Source organism: Myxine glutinosa, chromosome 4 (assembly GCF_964187855.1).
Source record: "Myxine glutinosa chromosome 4, kmMyxGlut1.1, whole genome shotgun sequence".
Lineage (NCBI taxonomy): Eukaryota > Metazoa > Chordata > Myxini > Myxiniformes > Myxinidae > Myxine > Myxine glutinosa.
In genome coordinates, this window is record NC_136264.1 from 74,850,303 (window position 1) to 74,875,283 (window position 24,981).

The 24,981-nt window shown below is 43.8% G+C and overlaps 1 protein-coding gene across 1 annotated transcript in view; it reads right to left on the bottom strand.

Moving 5' to 3' along the window:
• Positions 1-7,896: 7,896 nt before the first annotated feature.
• Positions 7,897-24,981, bottom strand: part of LOC137424803 (three prime repair exonuclease 2) — a 48,179-nt gene continuing 31,094 nt past the window's right edge. Inside the window, exons 5-7 of the mRNA XM_078775234.1 lie at positions 15,686-15,784; positions 14,204-14,218; positions 7,897-11,619 (exon numbers count right to left, since the gene is read on the bottom strand). Of these exons, the coding sequence (XP_078631360.1) occupies positions 11,392-11,619; positions 14,204-14,218; positions 15,686-15,784 (342 nt within the window). The 3' untranslated portion in view covers positions 7,897-11,391. The remainder of the gene's footprint in view (positions 11,620-14,203; positions 14,219-15,685; positions 15,785-24,981) is intronic.

The window sequence follows — 24,981 nt, forward strand, 5'->3', positions numbered from 1 at the left end:
TGGCGGACACGGGCCTCCGCCTGGCCGACATCCCCTTCGCGGGCACCGTCCTGCTCTGCGACGTCTCCCAGGGCCAGCCTCGCCCCATCGTGCCCGTTTCCTGGCAGCGCCGCATCTTCGCCTCCATCCACGGCCTTTCTCACCCGGGCCGGAAAGCTTCTCAGAAGCTGGTGTCGGCGCGTTTCGTCTGGCACGGCCTTCGACGAAACATCCGCGACTGGGCCAACGCCTGCATGGCCTGCCAGCGAGCCAAGGTCCACCGCCACACCCAGGCCCCGCTGGCACCTTTCGCCGTGCCTGAACGGCGTTTCGACCACGTCCACGTGGACCTGGTGGGTCCCCTGCCCCCCTCGCGGGGGTTCACCCACCTGCTCACCATGGTGGACAGGACCACCAGGTGGCCGGATGCCGTGCCCCTCACCTCCACCACCACCGCCGACGTGGCGCAGGCGTTCATCGCCACCTGGGTCGCGCGCTTCGGCGCACCAGCGGACATCTCGTCCGACCGCGGCCCACAGTTCACGTCTGAGCTTTGGGGCGCGGTCGCCCGTACGTTGGGGGTCACGCTGCACCGCACCACGGCCTACCACCCCCAAGCCAATGGGTTGTGCGAGCGGTTTCACGGCTCCATGAAGGCCGCACTCATGGCCGGCCTTCAGGACGACGGTTGGGCCGACCGGCTGCCGTGGGTCCTTTTGGGCCTTCGCACGGCCCCCAAGGAAGACCTCCAGGCGTCCGCCGCCGAGCTCGTCTACGGCCAGCCACTCCGCGTCCCGGGCGAATTCGTGCCTGACGCTACCAGTCCCTGGTCCGCCGCTCGCCAGCGCTCGGACCTCCAGGAGGCCGCCCGACGATTTGCCCCCGTGCCGACGTCCCGCCACGGTGGCCCCCAGTCCTACGTCCCCCCGGCGCTTCGCACAGCGGAGTACGTCTTTGTGCGTCATGACGCGCACCGGGGGCCACTCCGGCCGCCGTACGACGGGCCCTTCCGGGTCCTGCGACGGGGCGACAAGTCTTTCATCGTCGACTTCGGCGGCCGGCCGGACCGGATTTCTGTGGACCGCCTCAAACCGGCGCACATGGACGTCGACCGACCACCACGGTTGGCCCTTCCTCCGCGGCGAGGCCGCCCCCCGTCCACAGTTCCCCCCGCTCGACCACCCACAACCACGTCAGACCCCTCCCCACGACCCTCCAGGGGTCGCTTCGGCCGGGTCATCCGGACCCCCCTTAAATTGACCCTGCCGGTGCAGGTCGATTCTGGAGGGGCGTGTGTAGCGGTTACCGCTGGATGTACATAATCGCCTTGCACCGGCCAGAACACGGCCAGACGCGCCTATCCCGGGCATGCCCGGACTCACTGTTCCCGGGCACGCCCGAACCTCCCGGGCACGCCCGGTCTCGCCTTTCCAGGGCTCGCCCAGAGCGTCCGGGCATGCCCGCTATCGCCTTTCCAGGGCTCGCCCAGAGCGTCCGGGCATGCCCGCTATCGCCTTTCCAGGGCACGCCCAGAGCGTCCGGGCATGCCCGCTATCGCCTTTCCAGGGCTCGCCCAGAGCGCCCGGGCACGCCCAGCCTCGACTTGCCAGGCCGCAGCCAAGCACGCCCGGGCAGGTCCAGACTCGCCTTTCCAAGGCTCGCCCTTGATACCCGGGCATGCCCGGTATAGCTTTTGCCGGGCAAACTTCCCGACATAAATGTGTATATATATTGCTGCCCGAAAAACGGGCTTGTCAGAATACCTGAGCTGTTTTGTTTCAATAAAGCAACTCGGACGAATTCCGTCTTTGGTCGCGTCAATTCTTTCGACTCGCGTTGGAGCGCAGTTCCTTCAAAGTAATCAATACATAATTAACTACCAGCAATTAGTTATTTCTTACCTGTTTGACAATAGATCACAGAAGCCTCCGTCATGTCTTGCTGATGGATAGTTCTTCGATAATATCATCGAATGACAGGGATGTCATGAATGCATCCTCAATTTCAAGTAAATTAATGGCGTTGAGCTTTTCCTGCCCATTTATATTACAGATGCTTCCTCACCCATTTCAGAACTGAAAAAGATCTTTCCCCTGAGCAGGAGAAAGATCTCAGCAAAGAATCCTCTTTTTTACTAAATTTTGGCCCCCTGTGAAGTTTGGGCCCTTGGCCTGGGCCTATTTGGCCTTCGTGGTATTCCGGCCCAGCCTGGAGGGAAGAATGAGATTGTAGAGAATGTGGAAGTTGGTTCCACAGGCTGGAGAAAAGAGGAACAAATGAGTCTTCTTTCTCTTTCTTTCCTGCATTGATTTTTTTAAATATATTCAGGTAGCCATGTTTGTAATAAGCAAAACAATAACACTTGGAAGGATTTGTGTACTGCAGTATGTAGGAACTGAATTTAAATAAAAATGGAAGATAAGGGCTCTCCCCTCTGGGCCGGTGCTCCTGCCTCACACCTAGCTCGTCTTCACGCTGTTGAAACCAAAGCGTTCAGAATCATTGGAATCTCCCGCGATGACGCTATCTCCGAGGGCCTTTCACTCAATCACCGCAGGCAGGTTGGTGGTCTTTCCGTCTTCTACCGACTCCTCTCCGGCCTTGCCCCCCCAGCTCTCTCTGGGCTCTGTCCCCCAAATATTCCTACAGGTCGCACAAGATCTGCCTGCAACCCTCTTATGGTTAAACTGCCAAAATCAAGACTCTCTGCTCACCTTCACTCCTTCATTCCTCTTTTCTCCCGCCTCTGGAACAAACTCCCTCACTCCCTTCAATCCCACTCCTCCCTCCAGGCCTTTAAAACAGCTGTTCACCACCATCTCTTATCTTCCCCCATCCCAAACCTTGATCTTTTCTACCCCCGCTAATTTCACCCCAAATCCACTTTTTTGAGGTGACTGTGTCTTCTTTCCTGGAAGTCCTTGGTGTCCTTGCGCCTTATACCTATCCTGCCTCCCCCCAGGCCCTCTCCCTCCCACACATCTCCCGATGTCCCTGCTCTCAAATGTTGTGTTTGTGTGCTTCCTCCCCTTCTCTCCCCATCTTGTCGACCGCTCCCCTTTTTATATACTTTGTTTGTTTGTTTGATAAATGTTAGCTCTTTCACGAGCCTCGACTCTGTATACAAAAAAAAAAAAAAAAAAGGGATGATGGGGAGAGAAAGGAAGATGGGTAGGTATGGGAGTAGGGAATAAAAAGGAAATGGTGGTTGGAGGAGACTATATGAGGGAGTTTGGGGGGTACAGATAGGAAGGGGTAAAAATTCGGCCATTTTTATATTAATGTGTAGTTGCCCCTCTTCAACTAGGTATTTCAAATCGATTCTTCAGCAAAACGACACATATTGTTAACATTATATAAAACAACACCATAACAAAGATCTAGACTTCATGCGAATGTCATAAAAGTCTAGAGTTTGCAAGAAAATCAGCCAACCGCCATTAATGAGTGTTTATTAGAGTGTTAACAAACAGCTCGGTCCAAGAAATTCCTTCAAAATTTAATACATCACAAAAATATCAATTTCGCATAAATATTCCATACCGTATATGAAGTTTCTCGATTAGAGATCATTAACCACATTTTCATACATCCGTGTTTATTTTGTATCAAAGCATGGGAAGATATCTCACAGTAAAAGGCAAGAAACATCATCCTCCGAGCCCACAACGAATAGATACTGGTGCTTGGGAGAGAATGGCATTATGTGTTGGATATTAAACAAGTTGAGATCCTGTAGGTGGATAATGGCGTTCAGCTTTTCACTCAGCATTTGTACACTCAGCATTTGTGCAAGATAAAGTTACTGTCATCATCATTAACATATCTTATTCCACATGGGGAGTACTTGACAACGTGCCATGTTTCAATTTTTTCCATGGAGCGGTTTCAGAGATATGGAGGTGCAATGCTTTTCGATTTTTCCAAGATGACGCCTGTACCACGTGACCTATGACGTCATACTTATCATTTTAAACTTCTACAGGAGGAGGCGCTACTATGGTACAAATTTCATGTCCATCGAACTAACGGTTGCAAAGGGAAAGAACATTTTCATACTGATCAGATCAAGCGTTGTACTTGTCGAATTATGATGTCATAATGAAGGCACCGATGACATCATCATCAACACATCTTATTCCCCATGGGGAGTACTTGACAATGAGCCTTGTTTAAACTTTTTCCATTCAACGGTTTGGGAGATATAGAGGTGTAAGTTTTTTCCAAGATGGCGTCTGTACCACGTGACCTATGACGTCATAATTGTAAATTAAAAATGTATACAGGGGGAGGCACTCCTATGGTAAAATTCCATGTCAATCGGACCAATGGTTGCCGAAAAAAAAAGAATTTAAAAAATGCAGGCATGCCACACGTAAGCACGTATGCAACATGTACGTACGCAACCAAATGCCGAACCCTGATTTTCGCTTTATGAGCACAGGGTAATTAAATATTTCCTTTATCCAGATCCGAATTTGAATCTTCACCAAAATTGAATCAGTTCTTCATTGTCACACTATCAACATGTCCACTGAGTTTTGTCCAAATCCATCCATAACCTTTTGAGATATCATGCTATACACAAAGAATTAAGTTAAGCACCCCCCCCCGTTTTTTTACAACCTCGCACATTACAAGTTTGTTGTCGTCAAAACAGTGTAATATACCCATGATATTGCTATATTTTCTGGAGAAGTGATATTATGGTCACATAAAAACATAACAATCATGCCGTTTTCAATATTTTATTCTGAATAATTTAAGGTGAAATTTTTTGGGAATTTTAGGCATATTTTCACCTCAATTTAAGTATGGAGCTATAGGTCCATCACGGACAGTGTGGATGACGTTTATGTTTTCTAACGTACAGTCATTGTTCTGAGAAGACCTCTAGCGATCTTTGCGTCAATAACGTGTGTAGGACCCACGTGATCGGATCACTGACTCAACCCTACGTCTCATAGACCCTGTAAGCCGTCGTATGCGTTGCTGTGGCAGGTTGAACCCCCTCGAGCACGTTTGGGACATGTTGGGACGACAAATTGCGAAGATGGTCCCTCCAATAGCCAATCTGGATGAATTGGAACGTGCATTACATCGGGAATGGAACAACCTGCCACAGCAACGCATACGACGGCTTACAGGGTCTATGAGACGTAGGGTTGAGTCAGTGATCCGATCACGTGGGTCCTACACACGTTATTGACGCAAAGATCGCTAGAGGTCTTCTCAGAACAATGACTGTACGTTAGAAAACATAAACGTCATCCACACTGTCCGTGATGGACCTATAGCTCCATACTTAAATTGAGGTGAAAATATGCCTAAAATTCCCAAAAAATTTCACCTTAAATTATTCAGAATAAAATATTGAAAACGGCATGATTGTTATGTTTTTATGTGACCATAATATCACTTCTCCAGAAAATATAGCAATATCATGGGTATATTACACTGTTTTGACGACAACAAACTTGTAATGTGCGAGGTTGTAAAAAAACGGGGGGGGTGCTTAACTTAATTCTTTGTGTATATATATTGTTTTTGGTCCTAATAGTGAAGAATCAATTTTTAAATTCTCAGATCCCGTCTTCACCAAAATTGAATAAAGTCATCCTTGTCTAACACCCAACCTGTCCTCCAAATTTAGTCTGAATCCGTCCATAATTTTCTGGGATATCCTGTTCACACACAGACAAACAGAAACAGGTAAAAGCATAACTTCCGCCCACCTTTGCTGGCAGAGACAAATATCAAGTGGAAATAGGGAACACATGCAGTACAAAGACAAAGACAAGAGACAAAGACAAGACAACACAAAGAGTGTTGTCTCCTGAACAACCAATGATGATTGGGGGTAAGCAGTACATCTGTTAAACGGAACACAAGCTCTCTGATAAAAGTAGGTAATTCGACGGTAGGTTATAGGCAGCTCAGCCAACCAGCGCAACCAGCGATGAATCACCTTCCTGTGGCGGAGACGAGGATCAAATCTGATGTCCAAAAAAACCCAAAAATGTCATCAACACTCCAAAAAAAATCTACGCAAGGCTCACTTTGGAGGCTGGGCACACCTGCCCGACAGCTGCTCAGCTAACAGAGCACACTGCTGAGTTTTCAAATCAATCTTCCACTCATTGGAATGATGCAGGAAATGTTTCAAAACAAATGCTTAGCCATGTTTCATGTCTTACCTGATAGTTGTACATCTGATTATTTTATCCTTGCTAAAATTGAATCTGTTGTCAACCAGATCAAGATTTTCTTTACTTATGTCATTCCTCTCTGTCAGGTATTTTCCCCACATTATGTTAAATTATGAACCCTCTCTCACTTATTTTTTCCATGAGTCTCGGTATTTTGACAATGATCCTCCTCTGAAAAGTGACAACAACAATTTTTTCCCGACGACATTGAGGCTTATGGAAGAGCAAGGTGACAGAGGGAAAAAGGGAAGACAGCACACCAACAGTGGGAGAAGTGGGGCAACCAGCAGGGTAATAAATGAACAAGAAGACGTCATGCGTAGCACGATACTTGCAAAATCCGCCCTCCCCCAAAAGTTTTCCAATGATACATGATGGCCTATGTTGACCTTTTGGCCTATGGTGACCTCAAAAATACTTGGTGGTTGAATTCAGTAACCAGATATGCAAGTCCTCTTCAAATTTCACATCAATTAGATGAAAATTTAGGATTTTAGAAATGTGGCCTATGTTGACCTTTTGGCCGATGTTGACCTCAAATATACTTGGTCGTTGAATTCAGTGACCAGATATGCAAGTCCTCTTCAAATTTCAAGTCAATTGGATGAAAATTGAGGATTTTAGAAATTTGGCTTATGTTGACCTTTTGGCCTATGTTGACCTTTTGGCCTATGTTGACCTCAAAAATACTTGGTGGTTGAATTCAGTGACCAATTATGCAAATCCTCTTCAAATTTCAAGTCAATTGGATGAAAATTGAGTATTTTAGAAATTTGGCCTATGTTGACCTTTTGGCCGATGTTGACCTCAAAGATACTTGGTGGTTGAATTCAGTGACCAGATATGCAAGTCCTCTTCAAATTTCAAGTCAATCGGATGAAAATTGAGGATTTTAGAAATTTGGCCAATGTTGACCATTTGGCCTATGCTGACCTCAAAAATACTTGGTGGTTGAATTCAGTGACCAGATATGCAAGTCCTCTTCAAATTTCAAGCCAATTGGATGAAAATTGAAGATTTTAGAAATTTGGCCTATTTTGACCTTTTGGCCTATGTTGACCTCAAAAATACTTGGTGGTTGAATTTAGTGACCAGATATGCAAGTCTTCTTCAAATTTCAAGTCAATCGGATGAAAATTGAGGATTTTAGAAATTTAGCAAAGTTGGTGACCTTTGGCCTATGTTGACCTTTTGACCTATTGACCCCAAAAACAATAGGCTTCTTGCTTTTGACCAACTCTACCATTTGGTGAAGCTTCGTGAAGATCGGTTGAAAAATGTGACCTGTAGGCCGGTGACAAACAAACAAACAGACAAACAAACAGACAGACAGACAGACAGACAGAACCACAAACACAACCGACCAATATACTTGAAAAATCTTCGATTTTGCAAGTAACAAGGAAAGAGCAAAGAAAGGATACATAGCAGCAGACCTGAACAAGGACCTCAAAAGTATACCTGCATGGCCAGGACAAGGGCCACATGCTCCATTCAAGTTTTTGCAACCTCTTGTTCGGGTCTGAACCCAGGGAAAAAAAGGCAAAGGCACAAAGCGAGATGTGTGAAGACATTACATCAACAAAAGCTGTTCAAGCAGATCATTCCAATTCAGGTATTCTCAGATTCTGAAGACGGCTTCCTTGAGCAGAGATTATATGATCACAACGGAACTTGGAACCGGAACCAATTCCAGAACCAGATCAGCTTAGTTTGTATATGTCAACACTTTTAATGTTGCATGAATGACCTCAGAAGAAATAGATGACATCATAACTTATAGCAAAGGTCTACCAGCATCTTACGCTTTGCTGTACGTGATTACATTTTAGTCTTGGGTTTTAAAAAGCGTTCAGCACACAGTGTCTAAAACCTGTCTGTCTAAAACCATCTCAGTAGTTAAATTCCCATTTTGTTTTCTGTGTCTTCCTGTTTACCAATTCATCACGACTCCTAATTCGCAATAATGTATTGTCATATTAACTCGTAGCTGGGCTGAGTCAGACAGACAAATACCGCTTCTGCAAAGTTAAACGAAAAGCATCACTTCTTTCAGCATTCAAAATGATAACATCAGGAACATTGAAAAACGTAAAAGCAAAACAATGTGTGCAATATCCAGTGACGCATATGCAAAAACTACCACGTACCAGTCCAGTGGCCCAGAAAGGAATCATTTTTTGACATACATCACATATATGACCCAAACATTCCATTGAGCATGACGTTAGTCCATGGATATTGAAAACAAAACAGGGCAACCATATATCATACTGTGAAATTAAAAAAAGAAAGGACGTCATTGCTAGATGAAGAATCAATACCACAACGGCTTTCCTCAAAATCCTTCAGAAGATCTCACTCATGTGGCCAGGTATGGATAGCAAAACAAAGACAACTGAAGCAACTTGACACCATAACAGTAATAGTCAGAATGAGTTGGGTCATTTTTTAAAAAAGTCACAGAGATACCAGGAAATAACAACAAATGAGTTTCAAATGGAAACAGCAACTTAGCTCTTTTACGATTGTTCAGTCACATCTAAGTTAATGCTTGGCGATAATCGCGATGGGACGATAATCGTGCTTTAGATTTACTATCGCGATAACGATAATGGGGATTTATAATCGTGATAACTGCTGCTCATGCTGTGGAATGTAAATCACACCTTGAATCTGGATATTGACGTTGTCTTGACTGCATTTAGCTTCTCTCAAAAGATATACCTGTATTAAATGCAGCTCTATAAAATAACGAAGGCGATATGATATCACATGTATATTCTCCAGGATGTATTTTAAGTGGTTTCATCATTAAACAATAAACGTCGAAACAAAAACAACAAGAAAGAGCAATCAGAGATTGCAGACCCTCGCCAGGATGTGTTTTCAGTGGTTTTTAAGGCTTTTGTGTTAAAATCAAATATGGCGCCCGAACCACGTGACCGATGACATCATCATTATTTTTTTTCTCCACCAATTTATCCCTAGATGACGCTCAATAAATTTCATTTTGATTGGATGAAGTTTTGTACTTGTCGAATTATGACGTCATAATGGAGGCACCTATGACATCATTAACATATGTTATTCCCCATGGAGAGTTCTTTACAATGAGCGATGTCTCAATTTTTTCTATGCAGCACTTTCGGAGATATAGAGGTGCAAAATTTTTCGGTTTTTCCAAGATGGCGGCCATACCAAGTCTTTCTCGGGGGGTGGGGGGCGTATGACATCATAATTATAATTTTAAAATTCTGCAGGTGGAGTTGCACCTATGGTGAAAATTTCCTGTCAATCGGACCAAAGGTTGCAGAGAAAATCATATTTATTCTGTGCAGACAAACAAACAAACAAATGAAAAATCGGTCAGAGACCGAGGACTTGCCGGGATGTCCTTTTTTAATCGGCCATTTTGGACAAATATGGCGTTCGAACCACGTGACTGATGACGTCATCATTATTTGTTTTCTAAACTAATTTATTCCTAGATTATGCTCAAGAAATTTCATCTTGATCGGATGAAGTTTTGTACTCGTCGAATTATGACGTCATAATGGAGGCACCTATGACATCATCATTAACATATTTTATTCCCCATGGAGGGTTCTTTACAATGAGCCATGTCTCAATTTTTTCTATTCAGCACTTTCGGAGATACAGAGGTGCAAAGTTTTTCGGTTTTTCCAAGATGGCGGCCGAACCACGTGACCGATGACGTCATCATGTTTTTTTTTCTCCACCAGTTTATGCCGTCATGTCGCTCAATAAATTGTATCTTGATTGGATGAAGTTTTGTACTTGTCGAATTATCAAATTATGACGTCATAATGGAGGCCTTGGGCCGAGAGAGTTAAAAATTGGGCACAGTCTATTCCAGGGCAAGACAAATGTGTGTGTAAAGTTTGGCGATTCTACGTGCAACGATGTAGACGTAGTGCTACGCACAAACAGACAAACAGACAGACAGACAAACCAACCAACCAACGTACTTGCCGGAATCTTTTCCGGCAAGTAACAAACGGAATAGTGAATGAGTAAGTAAGTGAGTGAGTGAGTAAGTGAGTGAGTGAATGAGTGAGTAAGTGAGTGAGTGAGTGAGTGAATGAGTGAGTAAGTGAGTGAGTGAGTGAGTGAGTCTGTAAACACTTCAGTCATTAACACTTGAACCAAACACACGACTTCGATTAAACTTGTTTTGGCCACAAGCTTCATATCTGATGCCTAACGAAGGTGTATTTACCGCATCAAAATCTGCACTCATTAAGGGGAGGTTCGTTCACGCCATTAGAAAGATCAGGGTCTGTGGGGGGGGGGGGGGGGGGGAGGGGGTTCGAGTGACTGTTGCTCCTGATCCAGGTGAGCTTCAGGACCCGCTGTCCTATTCTTGTCACGGCATAGGATTGTTTGGAATTTATTATTCGCGAAGTTCCACATCAAAGACGATATTTTAAATGTCTGAAGATAATCATGATTGACTTTCTCCACAAATGTCCCAATTGGCAAGCAGCTTCCTTAGTGAGTTCCGTTAGCAAGCAGCTTGCTATCGCTTGCCAAGACAGACGTTCCGGATCAACCAATTTGAAAACTGCTCTGTCCAGTCGCTTGGCAAACGGAGCAAGCAATAATTTCCTCCAGGAAAAATGAGGTTTGACTTCAAACAAATTGCAACAGAATTATGAAATAGAGTCCGACCAAACACACATAATATAGCTCTATGGGTATTCAGGTCGTTTCTATGTGCATTGTTATTGTGTGCTACAAGGCTCTCAAGGCGCTAATTACATGATTTATGTTATCGCGGATAATCGTGATAATGAGGTCCATCATCGTGATATAGGTTTTCCATTATCGCCCAGGCCGAGTCACAACCCTTAAAAGTTCCCTTTGATCAGTAAAGATGCTATTGTGTAAAACAGGAAATTATTCCTTTGCTTAAGCTTAAAAACATCACAACTCTGTCAATGAAATGTAAACTTCAAAAAAAATGAACATACAGTGGTTAAAACATTGCTTCAAAAAGGGGACCCAAAAAACAACAACAACCACGGTTCCCGAAAAAGGCCAACCCCCGCTTGCGGGGAAAAATGGCCTCTAAAGGTGGTTATGTTTTTTTTAGTGGACCATAGGACGGCCTCTTTCAAGATTACACCCAACGCCAACATACTTTATGCTTTACTTTGTTTTGTATAAAAGAGCATACTTATACAGTCGTGTAATCTCTCCGCTGTCTCTTAGAAGGACTAGGTGCATAAAGAAGATCAAAATCACTAAATGACAGTGCATGTTTGTCAGCCCAGTCTATAAAGGCCACCACGTTGCTCTGTACAACCCTCAACAGAGTAAGAGCATCATCTTCTGCATTGTGTGCTCCATTCGGCAGGCTTTGGAAGAGCTGCTGGTGCAGGTCCACCAGGCCAAAGCGTAAAGGCTGAACACAATACAATGGACATTGGGTGAGGAAAACAAAAAAAAGACCACTTAGAATAGTCAATCGTGAAAGCTGAGTTACCACCTTACATTTAGGTTATCTACAGACTCAACTATGCATTCACTAAAATAAACACCTTGCTAAAGGCACATCATATGTAGAGCCCACCTAAACAACGCAAACATATAGAGTCATAGACAAACCAATTATGAGCATGTGTTTGTCCATACAGTCATGGACAAAAATATTGGCACCCGTGCACTTTTTTCAAACAATACACCATTTCTTCCAGAAAATTCTTGAAATCAAACAATCTTTTGGTATCCACATGTGTATTTCTTTGGTTTGCAGTGGAACAAAACAGAAAAAAGCTGAAAAAAATATTAAATCTTAGCCTATTCCACGGCAGCAGGACAATGACCCCAAACACACTTCAAAAAGCACCCACGAATGGTTCAAGGCAAAACAATGGACTGTTCTGAAGTGGCCAGCAATAAGTCCAGATCTAAATCCCATTGAACACCCGTGGGGAGATCTGAAAATGGCAGTTGGGAGAAGGCACTCTTCAAATTTGGGAGAACAGGAGCAGTTTGCACAGGAAGAGTGGGCCAAACTGACAGTAGAGAGGTGATGGAAGCTCATTCATGGCTATAGGAAGCGCTTGACTGCAGTTATTTTGTCCAAAGGCCGTGCTACCAAATATTAAGTCTAGGGAGTCAATAATTTTGTCAATGCCATTTATTTTTGCTTTCTGATTTAAATGGATATATTAAGTTCTAAATCAAAAGCAAAGGTTCTGTAATATTAACCAGTGACATAAGGAAGTGTGGAGACCAAATACTTTTGTCAATTTAAACTTATTTTTAGAGAAAATTGTGAATTATTTGAAAAAAGTGCAAGTGTACCAATATTTTTGCCCATGACTGTATGCTTGTGTTTGTTTATACGTGTACATACTGATCACAGATAATTCAGCGTAGTTTATATTCATGAATTAGAAAGTAACAAATGAAAGCACATGAAAGCCCGCTTGGAGTTTGCAAAAAAGCACCTAAAGGACTCTCAGACTGTGAGAAACAAGATTCTGTGGGCTTTCATGTGTCTTTCACTGAGGAGAGGCTTCCGTCTGGCCACTCTGCCATAAAGCCCAGATCGGTGGAGTGTTGCAGTGATGGTTCTCCTTCTGGAAGTTTCTCCCATCTCCACACAGGATCTCTGGAGCTCAGCCAGAGTGACCATCGGGTTCTTGGTCACCTCTCTTACCAAGGCCCTTCTCCCCCGATTGCTCATTTTGGCCGGGCGGCCAGCTCTAGGAAGAGTCCTGGTTGTTCCAAACTTCTTCCATTTAAGAATTATGGAGGCCACTGTGTTCTTGAGAACCTTCAATGCAGCAGAATTTTTTTTGTAGGCTTCCCCAAATCTGCGGATCGACACAATCCTGTCGCTGAGCTCTGCAGGCAGTTCCTTCGACCTCATGGCTTGGTTTTTGCTCTGATATGCATTGTCAGCTGTGAGACCTCATATAGACAGGTGTGTGCCTTTCCAAATCATGTCCAATCAATTTAGTTTTCCACAGGTGGACTCCAATCAAGGTGTAAAAACATCTCAAAGATGATCAAGAGAAATGGGAGGCACCTCAGCTAAATTTCAAGTGTCATAGCAAAGGGTCTGAATACTTATGTAAATGTGATATTTCAGTTTTATATTTTTAATAAATTTGCAAAACTTTCTAAAATCCTGTTTTCTCTTTGTCATTATGGGGTATTGAGTGTAGATTGATGAGGGAAAAAAAGAATTTAAACGATTTCAGCATAAGGCTGCAACATAACACAATGTGAAAAAAGTGAAGGGGTCTGAATACTTTCTGAATGCACTCCACTGAATCACTCTCTCTCCCCTTCTTGTCTCCGCTCCCTTTATTATATGGTCTGTGTTAGCTCTTACACGAGCCTCGACTTGGTATACAAAAAAAAAGAATTAAATCCAACCAAATTTTGCATGTTGCCGAAGTGTACCCCAAGTATCGTTTCTGTCTGGGTTGCGTATCTGGGGGAGGGGGTTCAGGGTGGGTGAAATACCCCAATTTTCTCATCGCATCGCACAACCCGGTGGTATCCGGCATTACAAATCATCTTCTTTTATAAACAAAGTTTAAACAACCTAACAATATGCGTTACGGTGATGTTAAAATCTGAGTGAGAATAAGTTGAAATGTTCAAAATGTTTCACTTCACTCAATTTAAGTGAAGGTTCAAACTAAAGCATCCAACACAGAGCTTCATAGCAAAGTGGAAGTGGTTTTGCTCGTGCCATATATTAGCAGCAAGGATGCTTGATGAAGGTGATGCTTGCTTACTTCCAAGCAGATGGAAAATGACCTGGGGCAATTCATGGAGTGAATAGAGCAGAATGTTTGTGAAATGCAACATGCCATCTTTTGATTAGATCATTCAGCAAGGCGATGGGTAAAAATGTCCAGTATTATATGAAGGGGCTGATAATAATTATCTCAAAACAAAGGCCAGGAGATGGAATGGTTACTGTCAACAATGACGATGTGGAAATAGTAGAAAGATTTACTTACTTGTTTGGGATGTCTCTTCAACAAATATTATGATTGGATGGGGGGAAATGGCAAAGAAAGTGGTTAATTGCATGAGAATTAATTTCAAAAGAAAGATCAATCAGGAACAGAACAAAGTTGTGATTGATGAAAGCGCTGATGTTCCCAATAGCAATCTATGCAGCAGAATCCTGGGTACTGAAGAAAAAAGACCGGGAAGATAATGGAAAGCGTTTGGGCAATGGTGTTATCGAAGGTTATTAAGAGTGAAATGGGTCAAAAGAAGAATGGACAAATGGGTTCGGAAACAGATAAAGGATCAGACAAGACTGTTGAAAGGATACACAGAGTGAAAGTAAGAAACCTTGGACATGTTGCAAGAAGACAGGGTTTTGAAATAGACATGATTGAGGGCATAGTATATAATAGAAGCTCAAAGGAAGGCCAAATACAATGTCCATGATGTAGTAGTTTAGATCATCTATCCAAATCTGGGAGGTCGGCAGTTCAAACCCGGGCTGAGTCATACCAAACACCTTTAAAATCGTACGTTCTGCTTCCTGCTTGATGTTCAGAATTTAAAAGGATCGGAGCATGGACAATCCCCATCGGCTGGCATCCATGGAGGGGCAGGGGAGGATGGGGCAGTGAGGGGGAGGAAATTCCTCCTTAGGAAATGTCCCGCTGAGTGTGGTGAGAAAGGCGGCGTCATTGTTGTGACGTCGCTGGTACCCAGAGTGTCCCGGAAAGTGATGGCACTTACCCCAAGGTCAGTGGCTGTTTGACTCTGTTTTGAGTTCAGGTATGCCAAAGAAAGACTTTATATGACGGAGGATGCCCAGGCGGCTGGCTTTGGATGCCAACTTTGAAATGTGGTTTGCCCAAGAAAGATCATGGCTGACAGTGAGACACAGGAGTTTGAATGACTGAACTTCCTCAAGAAGATTGTTAACAAAGTAGATAGGATGATTTGCCAGACGGTTCTTTCAGGGAGCGAGGGAGAGGGAGATTTGGCAGAATTGAAAGACATATTCCAAGTGTGATTTTGTCAATGTCTGAAAAGAGGGAAGAGGCTGCAGCCTGCCTGTCTGAAGGATGAGGGATGTCATGGCAGAGGGTGGAGTCATCAGCAAATAGATAAAGAGGATTTTCCAGAGAGTCAGAGAGATCATGCATGAAGATCAGGAATACAACTGGGCCCAGAACACTGTCCAAGGAGGAACAAGCAAAAATAATAACAAAAACTGGGCGAACAACACTGCATTGGGGCACTCTAGCCTTAACGGAGAAGAGATTAAAGGATTCCATTGAGCCACACGTTGGCAACGAGAGTCGAGGATGTCAGTGAGCCATGTGTGGATGGAGTTGGCCTCTAACCTATCTAGAAGGTACTAAACATTTACATCAGTGAGTGAGCGAGTGGTTAGAACGAGCTTTATATATTAGATGTATGTATGTTTTTTTATGAATGTTGTAAAAGAAGTGGGAATCACATGCACAAACCTCGTTTCCATCAAAACGAAAGATTTCCCGTGCAGCCACAAGGGTATCGGCACATCGTATATTGGGTGGAAGGTTGGTGTTCAATCGGAAGAACTCTACCTGGTGGAGGTAAACCACATCACAAGTGGCACTTCAATGCTTCTTTAATGCATTGCTTAAAATGTGTGGTTTAAAATAGGCTGTAATGTATACAGGTATATTTTTCTAGTATAAAGCAATTTAAATGTTTAAGCACTAGAATAGTGCATTATAAGTGCTCTCAAACATACTTTCATCATTCAAAACATGGAGAAAACAGACTTTTGCAAATTTTGGCAAAAGTTAAATTATTAACCCTAAACTTTCAAGTGTATAATGACAACAACCATTACGGGACTTTCTAAATGATGTATGAATGCTAACAAGGCCTTTCGCGCACGAGCTGTGTGCATTTACATTGACTCGCATGTGCTGGCACGGGAACTTTTAACATACCGTTGCTAGCGAGAAATCTGTAATTAAAATAGTCTTTTTAATATAATTTTCAGCATTTAAATGAAAGAGTGTCAATTTCAAAATGGTTAACCATAATTGTTGTGTTCCTCGATGCAAATCGGACTCAAGAAAATATAGGAAATATGAGAAATATCTGTGGAACTCCTGATGATGTGTTCCTCTTCAGGACCACATCGTCCGGAGTTTCTACATGATGGGTAGTTGCAAGATCTCCGTCCTTTGGGTGAGCGGAGAAAGTTGTTGAACTGTTTTGTTGTGCAGAAGGCATACCCCTTTCACTTAGGTACTTTGCCAAGTACTTTCAGATTATTTTAATTTCTAGAATTCCTAGAACAAACCTTATCTCACACACACAAAATATGGAAACATGCCCAAATCAACATTGCTGCAAAGGGGTTTTGCGCATGCAAGCCGAGCATTCTGAGGTGGATTCTCTCATTTTAACTCCATTAGGTGGATTACCTTAACTCCATACCGCCTTCAAGTTCTCCACGTCATCAAATTTAAGTATTTTCCTAATCGTGTCTTTGTCAAATTTCCACTGGTTATTTTACTGTGTATGTGTTACTGTGTGTTTCTCGTTAGTCTTAGTTTGTAATTCGTGCAAACTGGTGTGTAATTAGCCGTTTTTTGTTCGCACAGTGTGCGGGGCCTGGTCCCTTGAGGATTCCCTCGCCCCGTCGGTATTGTGTAAACTTAAGTTCTTTCTTTCACTGTATTGCTTTTTCTTTTATTTTTCTTTTCACCCCCTACCGCCCTCGAACATATTACCCTTTGTCTAAAGTTTTAAATACTGTACTAAAAAAGAAAAATAATAATAATAATAATCGTAATTATTACCTTGGGGATTCTTGGGGATTCTTTGCGCATGCGCAAGATTGGAGGTCACGTCTTTTCGAAGCTGTCCATGCACTCACGCTTTCGAAGTTAAGTAATTTTTCACAACTGGGTTTTTGTCGAAACTGTATCTATCTTTCGGTGTGTGTACCTATAGTGTGTCTTTAGTAAGATTCTCGGTGTTAATTTTTCATACATGTATACAAAATCGTCGGTTAATTCGTGTCGCGTATTTTGAGGCCTATTAGGCTACCGTGTCCGACCTTGAGGCTTTGTTTTTCTCTCAGCGGTCCGTCGATTGTGCTGCAATTACTTTCGTTCTCTGTTTTTGTCCCAGTCTTTCACCCCATACTTCCTTGTTTATAAACTGAACTCAAAAAAAAAAAAAAAACCCCAAAAAAATATTTCCTTCTCTGGTCTTATTCGTTTATTCGTTGTTCTTATTTGTTCGTTCGTTCTTCGATCACGTGTTTCACCCCCATTTCCATTTTCCATTTCCCCAGATAGTTTTCACTGCTCAATTTTAAAATGTTTAAAATTTCCCCTGAAGAATTTTATTCTGTCGTATATTATAACACCTTTTTCTTCTTCTTCTATAAAAGGATGCTTTCGACTTGCTCACCAAATCTATTCATTCCAAAAAAAAATTCCATCTCTTACAGTTCCTCTTTTCTACATTCACGAAACTCTCCTGCACTCCACCCCTCCTTCAGCGTCCTCAAACGTATTTTTGACTCGAAGGTCTCAAGAAACTCATTTTGCAATAAATGTTCGTTTTCCATTAATCGTACACTTTCTAAAATCCAATCTCACCCCTACCCTCCAAACCTTCCCCATCACCCCTTCCCTCCAAAACTTCCCCATCACCCCTCCCCTCCAAAACTTCCCCATCACCCCTCCCCTCCAAATATTCCCCCTTGCCCCTCCCCTCCAAATCTTCCCAATCACCCCTTCCCTCCAAAACTTCCCCATCACCCCTCCCCTCCAAATCTACCCCCTTGCCCCTCCCCTCCAAATCTTCCCCATCACCCATTTCTTTCAAATCTTCCCCCTTTCCCCTCCCCTCCAAATCATCCCCATCACCCATCCCTTTCAAATCTCCCCCCTTGCCCCTTCCCTCCTAAACTCCCTCGCACCCCTCCCCTCCGAGACTCTCCCTCGCTCCTCCCCTCCTAGACTCCCCTCTCACCCCTCCTCCTCAAAGCGTCCTTCCCGCTTCTTCCCCCTTCCAACTTTCACCTTCATCTCCCCCAACCTTCTGCCTCGCTCTTCCCCCTCCTCAAATAACACCTCACTGTGCCTCACCCAATCACCATCAAACCTTTTGTCCACCCCATTCTTCCCTTTCTCCAAGCTATTCTGAAATCTCTGACACACCTTCAACAGCTCTCCCTACCACTTCCTCCTCTTCCACATCTTACCCTACCCCTCCCCACCCCCTGTTCTGTATCCGATGCTCCCCCTTCCTCTTCATTAACGGTATGGACCTCAAGCATCCGGGGCCTTCACTCAAACTTGACTGATCTCTCCATACAGGTTGCTTCTGACAAACCAGACGTGATCTGCTTAACAGAAACTTTCCTCCTTCATGATGTCTCTGATTCCTTGGTATCTCTCCCAGGTTATTCCCTCCTCCAGTATGATAGACCTGAGCCTCGTCCTGGAGGTGGGGTTGCTATCTTTATTAAAAAACTCTCCTCCTCACTCGCCTTGCACTGCCCCCTCTCCACCTCACCCCCAGGAATACCTTTGGCTAGGGCTTCCCCTTCGCTCCCACCTTTTGTTCATATGTGGGTTGTACAGTCCACCAAACAGTAATGACTCCATCTACATCTCCCTGTCTGATAATATGGACCAACTTCTATCTACCCATTCCAACTCTCTCTTCCTCATATGTGGTGATTTCAATTGTCACCATGCCAGTTGGCTGGGTGTGGGTACCTCTCTCACCAGCCATGGCTCTTCAGCAAAGGACTTCTGCGACTCACTGGGACTGACACAATCTGTCAATTTCCCGACCCGGATCTCAGTCAACGGAGCATCTTCTCTTCTGGACTTGGTTATGACTAACTTCCCTGAAAATGTCTGCTGCTCTTCTTCTGCTCCAATCGGCGCATCTGATCATGTGCTTGTTAAAGTGGACATCTCTCTGGCCGTTCTCTGAGAGCCTCCTAAGCACCGACGAGTCTGGCATTTCACTCAGGCCAACTGGCACGGTCTTCAAGCAGCCATCAATCACCTGGACTGGTCTCCCATCTCTACTGCCTCTGACATAAACTCATCCTGGGAATTCTTCCAAAGTAAATTGATCTCTCTCATGCACAGATTTACCCCATCTCGTCTTCAGTTGTCATACCCTTCCTCCCATCCATGGTACACTGCATCTTGTGGTGAGGCAGTTGCCCTAAAATAACTTGCCTTTGCCTCATGGAAGGCAAATCCAATGGAAGGCAATCTCCGTTCCTTTCACAAAGCTCGGAATAAGTGTGTGTCTACACTCAGGAGAGCCAGGAATCAAAATCTCTCTAATCTCAAGACTGAACTTTCAAACCTGTCTCCCTCCTTCAAAACCTGGTGGCGTCCGTTTCTGGGTTTTTTTGTTTGTTTGTTTTTTTGTATACAAGATCAAGGCTCGTGTAAGAGCTCACATTATCACAAAAAAAAACACACGGACACACAAAACATACAATAAAGGGAGCGGGAGACAGAATGGAGAGAGAGAGGGAAACACACAAGTACAACAGCAGAGAACAGGGACATCGGGAAATCTATGGGAGGAAGAGGGCTTGGGAGGAGAAGGCATGGAAGGGGAGGAGGGTGGGAGAGGTATAAAACACATGGACACTGCGAGGACTTCCAGGAAAGAAGTTGGTATTTCAGAAAAGTGGATCTGGGGTGATTCAACGGGGGTAGAAAAGATCAAGCTTTTGGATGGGGGATTGGTTTTGGATGGTTTGAGCTGCGGATTGGTGTTTGTTCTCCCTCCAACCTCTCCCTTACCTCAAACGGCTACACAGCTGACTCTGCACGTGAAAAAGCTGAATGCCTAAACTCTGTGTTTGTCTCAAAATCCTGTGTCCCAAACCCGTCTCTCTCTGTACCCACCTTACCCAGTTTTACGCAGCTGCTCCTGGACTCTGTGTCCTTCTCTCCCGACAAGGTGGAGAACTTTCTGTCAAACCTCGACTCTTATTCTGCAACTGTACCAAGCGGCATCAGCCCACGGGTCGTAAAATCCTGCTCTGCCGCTCTTTCACACCCTCTCTCTGCTCTCTTCACCCTCTCTTTTCCTCAAGGTCATCTGCCATCAGCTTGGAAATCAGACAACATTCCTGCTTTCCACAAAAAGGTGCAAAAACAGATCCTTGCAACTACAGACCAATCAGCCTGCTCCCAATTATCAGCAAAGCCATGGAATCCATCATTGCTTCGGATATCAAATCCTTCCTCTTCTCCAGTGGCTTGATCTTTGATCATCAATTTGGATTCAGACCAGGTCACTCTACTCTGGTCATGCTGCTTCTGCTGTCTCAACAATGGATGGAGGTCCTCAATGCCAAACAGGAAATCAGAGCTGTCTCCCTTGACATATCTCATGCCTTCGATACGGTTTGGCATCCCGCTCTGCTCACCAAACTCTCCTCCCATGGTATCGATGGAAATCTCCACGCATGGCTTGCGGACTTCCTCTCTGGTCGTAGTCAACGTGTGGCCCTGAATGGATTTTTCTCATCTCCCCTTCCTGTTCAGGCTAGAGTTCCCCAAGGTAGTGCTCTGGGCCCTGTGCTTTTTCTAGTCTTCATCATCAATGATCTCTCTGACTCTGGAAAATCCTCTCTATCTCTTTGCTGATGACTCCATTCTCTGTTGCTCCATACCTCATCCCTCAGATCGGCAGTCTGCAGCCCCCTCACTCTCTGCAGACCTGGAAAAATCACAAACTGGTCAAACAAGTGGAATATGTCTTTCAACCCTGATAAATCTCACACTCTTACTATGTCTCTCCGAAAAGACCATCTGGATAACCCTCCCATCCACTTCCTCAACAATCTCCTCCAAGAACTTCTGTCACTCAAGCTTTTGGGTCTCACCATCTGCCATGATCTTTCCTGGGAAAACCACATTTCCAAGCTGGCCTCCAAAGCCAGTTGCCGACTGGGAATCCTCAGTCATGCGAAGTCCTTCCTTGGCACACCTGAGCTCCTCCCCAAATACAAAGCTTTCATCCGCAGCTTGATGGAACACTGGTCTCCCCTCTGGGCTGGTGCACCTTCCTCACACCTATCTCGGCTTCACGCTGTTGAAACCAAAGCTTTCAGAATCATTGGAATCTCCCGCAATGAAGCTGATTCTGAGGGCCTTTCACTCACTCACAGCAGGCAGGTTGGTGGTATTTCTGTCTTCTACCGACTCCTCTCTGGCCTAGCTCCCCCAGCTCTGTCTGTGCTCTGTCCAGCAAATATTCCTTCAGATCACTCAAGCTCTGCCAGCAACCCTCTTCTGGTGAAACTGCCAAAATCAAGACTCTCTGCTCACCTTCATTCTTTTATTCCTCTTTTCTCCCGCCTCTGGAACAAACTCCCTCACTCTCTTCAGTCCCTCTCATCCCTCCAGGTCTTTAAAACAGCTGTTCACCACCATCTCTTATCTTCCCCAATCCAAAACCTTCATATTTTCACCCCCGTTATTTCACCCCAGATCCACCTTTTTGAAATACCGACTTCTTTTCAGGAAGTCTGAGTAGTGTCCCCCCCCCCCCCCTCCCTCCCACCTTTCCACTACCCCCTCACCCCAAGCCCTCTCCTTCCCACAGATCCCCCAATGTCGCTGTTCTCTTTCTAAAGTATATCCAATCAATTGAATTGCCACAGGTGGACTCTATTGAAGTTGTGGAGACATCTCAAGGATGACCAAAGTAAATTGGATGCATCTGAGCTCAATTTGGAGTGTCATAGCAAAGGGGTTGAATGCTTATTGACTCGAGACATTTCAGTTTTTTATTTTAATTGTTTTGTAAAAATTTGTCAAAAAAAAAGTTTCGCTTTGTCATTATGTGTGAATCAGTGACAAAAAAATCTCAATTTAATCCATTTTAAATTCAGGCTGTAACACAACCAAATGTGAAAAAAGTCAAGACGTGTCAATACTTTCCAAACGCACTGTACTCTGTACTACAAATCCATGGTGCAGGAGGATTAACTCATCCGAAGTTCTGATGTACTATTTTGTATTTACACATACATCAGGACACAAAACTTTGGATCCACTCTGTACTAACCGTGCTGTTTGAACACCACTTAAATATTCAAGTTATATACTGGATCAACATACACAACAAAAAATGTGGCAAAATTCATAGATTTTCACAGATGTTCTCTGTGTAATCTTTGCAGACACCTGGAACCTAGAACTACTTTTTCATCACGAATGATGGAGGCATCTCTACAATTTTGGCACCCATGTATGCAATGCTCTCACTGGGGAAAGAATAGTAATTTATGGTCTCATAAATAGCTTCAGCTAACGCACAGGTTACCAGCCAACCACACAGCCCAGTCCATCTTCATCGGTTTACAACCAAAAAGAGAAAAAGCTACTGTCTTTGCTTGCTTATGCTGCCATTGCATGCAAAATCTTCAAAACAAACTACTCATTGCAAAACAGTCGAATGTTATTTCCATTATTACTCTCCTCCTTTAAAAAAACTAGTGGGCCCGTTGGTCCATTGGACCAAATTTTCAATGGTCTTCATGCCCTTGTAGCATACTGCCTGCTGTACTGTTTGAGCATTAGCTTGCCTTTTACCAGGCCCAATGTGTTTGGGCCATGATGGGTGGAGGGGAGGGGGATTATACATTCGTTATTATTATTGCCAAATTATCTTACTATAATTCACCAAATGTCCGTCTGTCTGTTCGAAGGTACCGTAAAAACTGCTGAACCGATCGCAAAGATATTTTCGGTGGATAATCCTGGGACCCCTGGGAGTAAATTAGGCTATTTAGTTTTCCCAATTTCAGCTTTGGTCTCCAGCATTCTCAGGTTTGGACTCCCGCATAACATTCGCGTTCGCATAACGTTCATTATGACGATGTATGTGTTCACGGTAGTGTTTGACGTGACGGTGTGAACGTAATTTCGTAATGTTTTTCGTTTCGTAATCCTTTAATGAACGTTTAATGTTTAATGAACGTTTAATGCACTTCGACGTCCGGGGCCGCACACGCGCTACACTGGACGGACCAGCGTGTACCTTGCCCTTCGCCGTCATGCTTGGGTAAACCGCTGAGCCCCATCCGTGATGGGGACTGGGGCTTGAGACAGTGTCCCACGAACGAGGAATTCCCAGTAAGCGCGAGTCATCAGCTAGCGTTGATTAAGTCCCTGCCCTTTGTACACACCGCCCATCGCCACACAAACATCACAATGAAACACAATCACAATTCACATATTCATGCAATTCGAATAAATACGAATAAATAAATTCGAATTCGAATATTCGAATAATAATTCGAATATTTTCGTCACAATGAAAACATCGTCACAAACGGGTACTGGAGACAATGTGACAAACGTCACAAACGGGTTATTTTCCCTAAAGAAAAGTGTACAGTTGATATCACGATTTGAAACACGATGGAATAATATTTACCGATATGAACAGTGATGTGGCTTTTATTGAAATTCTAAAGATACTGTTTTGATTTTGATGATTTACGTGTGATATGATTTAACGGATGTTTGTGTGAATCGTGTAAAATAAAAAAATTCTGCCTTCAATTTCTGATATTTTGCCTTTTCATTTCGGCTTCCCAATTGAAGCCCCACCCGTAGGGCGGGTACCGTTGCTAGTACTAATAATATATTGTTATTGTTGTTAATATTATTAGTACTGTATCAATTAATATATGCTTTGTTACAATGTTATCATTCTTTTTGTTATTTATTTTGTAATTAAAAGGCCAAGCTGTGGAATGACCTATTAAACTTATCTATACACCTTAACATAGTGTGCATTTAAAACATGAAAATTCTTTCTGATTCTTTGTAGTTAATGAGCCTAATCAACTCAGGAGATCATGACGATCATTTTGATGTATCTAGGGACGTCAAGAGCCAGCACGTGCTCTGTCTAAGGCAAACAACCTCTGGGCCCCCACCCCCACCTTTTCTCTCTTTTATAACTTTTTAAAGAACTTTCTTTAATGAAGATCCTAAATTAGAGTAGCAACGAGCTCGTAAATAAAGCAAAATCACAGCAGCAGCTTTTTAGCCGCGTCGCAGACGCTGCTCATAGAGTGCCCTCTGCTGTTGTTGTTGTTGTTCTTCTTCTTCTTCTTCTTCTTGTTCTTGCAGAGAAGACAAAACCTCAAAGCTCCACCCATTCTGGGAACCATAGCTCCACCCATTTTGGGAGAGGCTTCATATAAACAAATATCCACCATTTTATTAACTTGCATAGCTTTGAGGCCTGTTTTGTAGGCCCGTGGTGTCTTCCTCTCTCACACAGTTTTATTTCAAATCAAATTCGATATATCATTCCATTTTTCACAGTCGCTAACATAGTTTTAGACTCGGTTGAAAAAAAACGGGAAGAAAATCCGATGAAAGTTGCCCTTTATAGAACGAAATGAATTCGCAAAGGCCTGTACCTTCAAGTCCATTGAGATATATTTTTTTTAAATCGCGGCATGGTCAGTCATACACTGCCCGAAATAAGAGATGGGAAAATGCCGAGATATATATATTTTGTTTAAATCGCGGCATGGTCAGTCATACACCGCCCAAAATAACAGACGGGAAAATGCCGAGATATATTAAAAATTCGTCCATTTGATGACAATCGTCACGATGAAATATTTAATTTATACGTCGTCACAATAATGTGGAGAGAGGAGCATAGCTTCGTTCACGTGTCGCTACACACGGGAAATTGCCGAGATATATATTTTTTTAAATCGCGG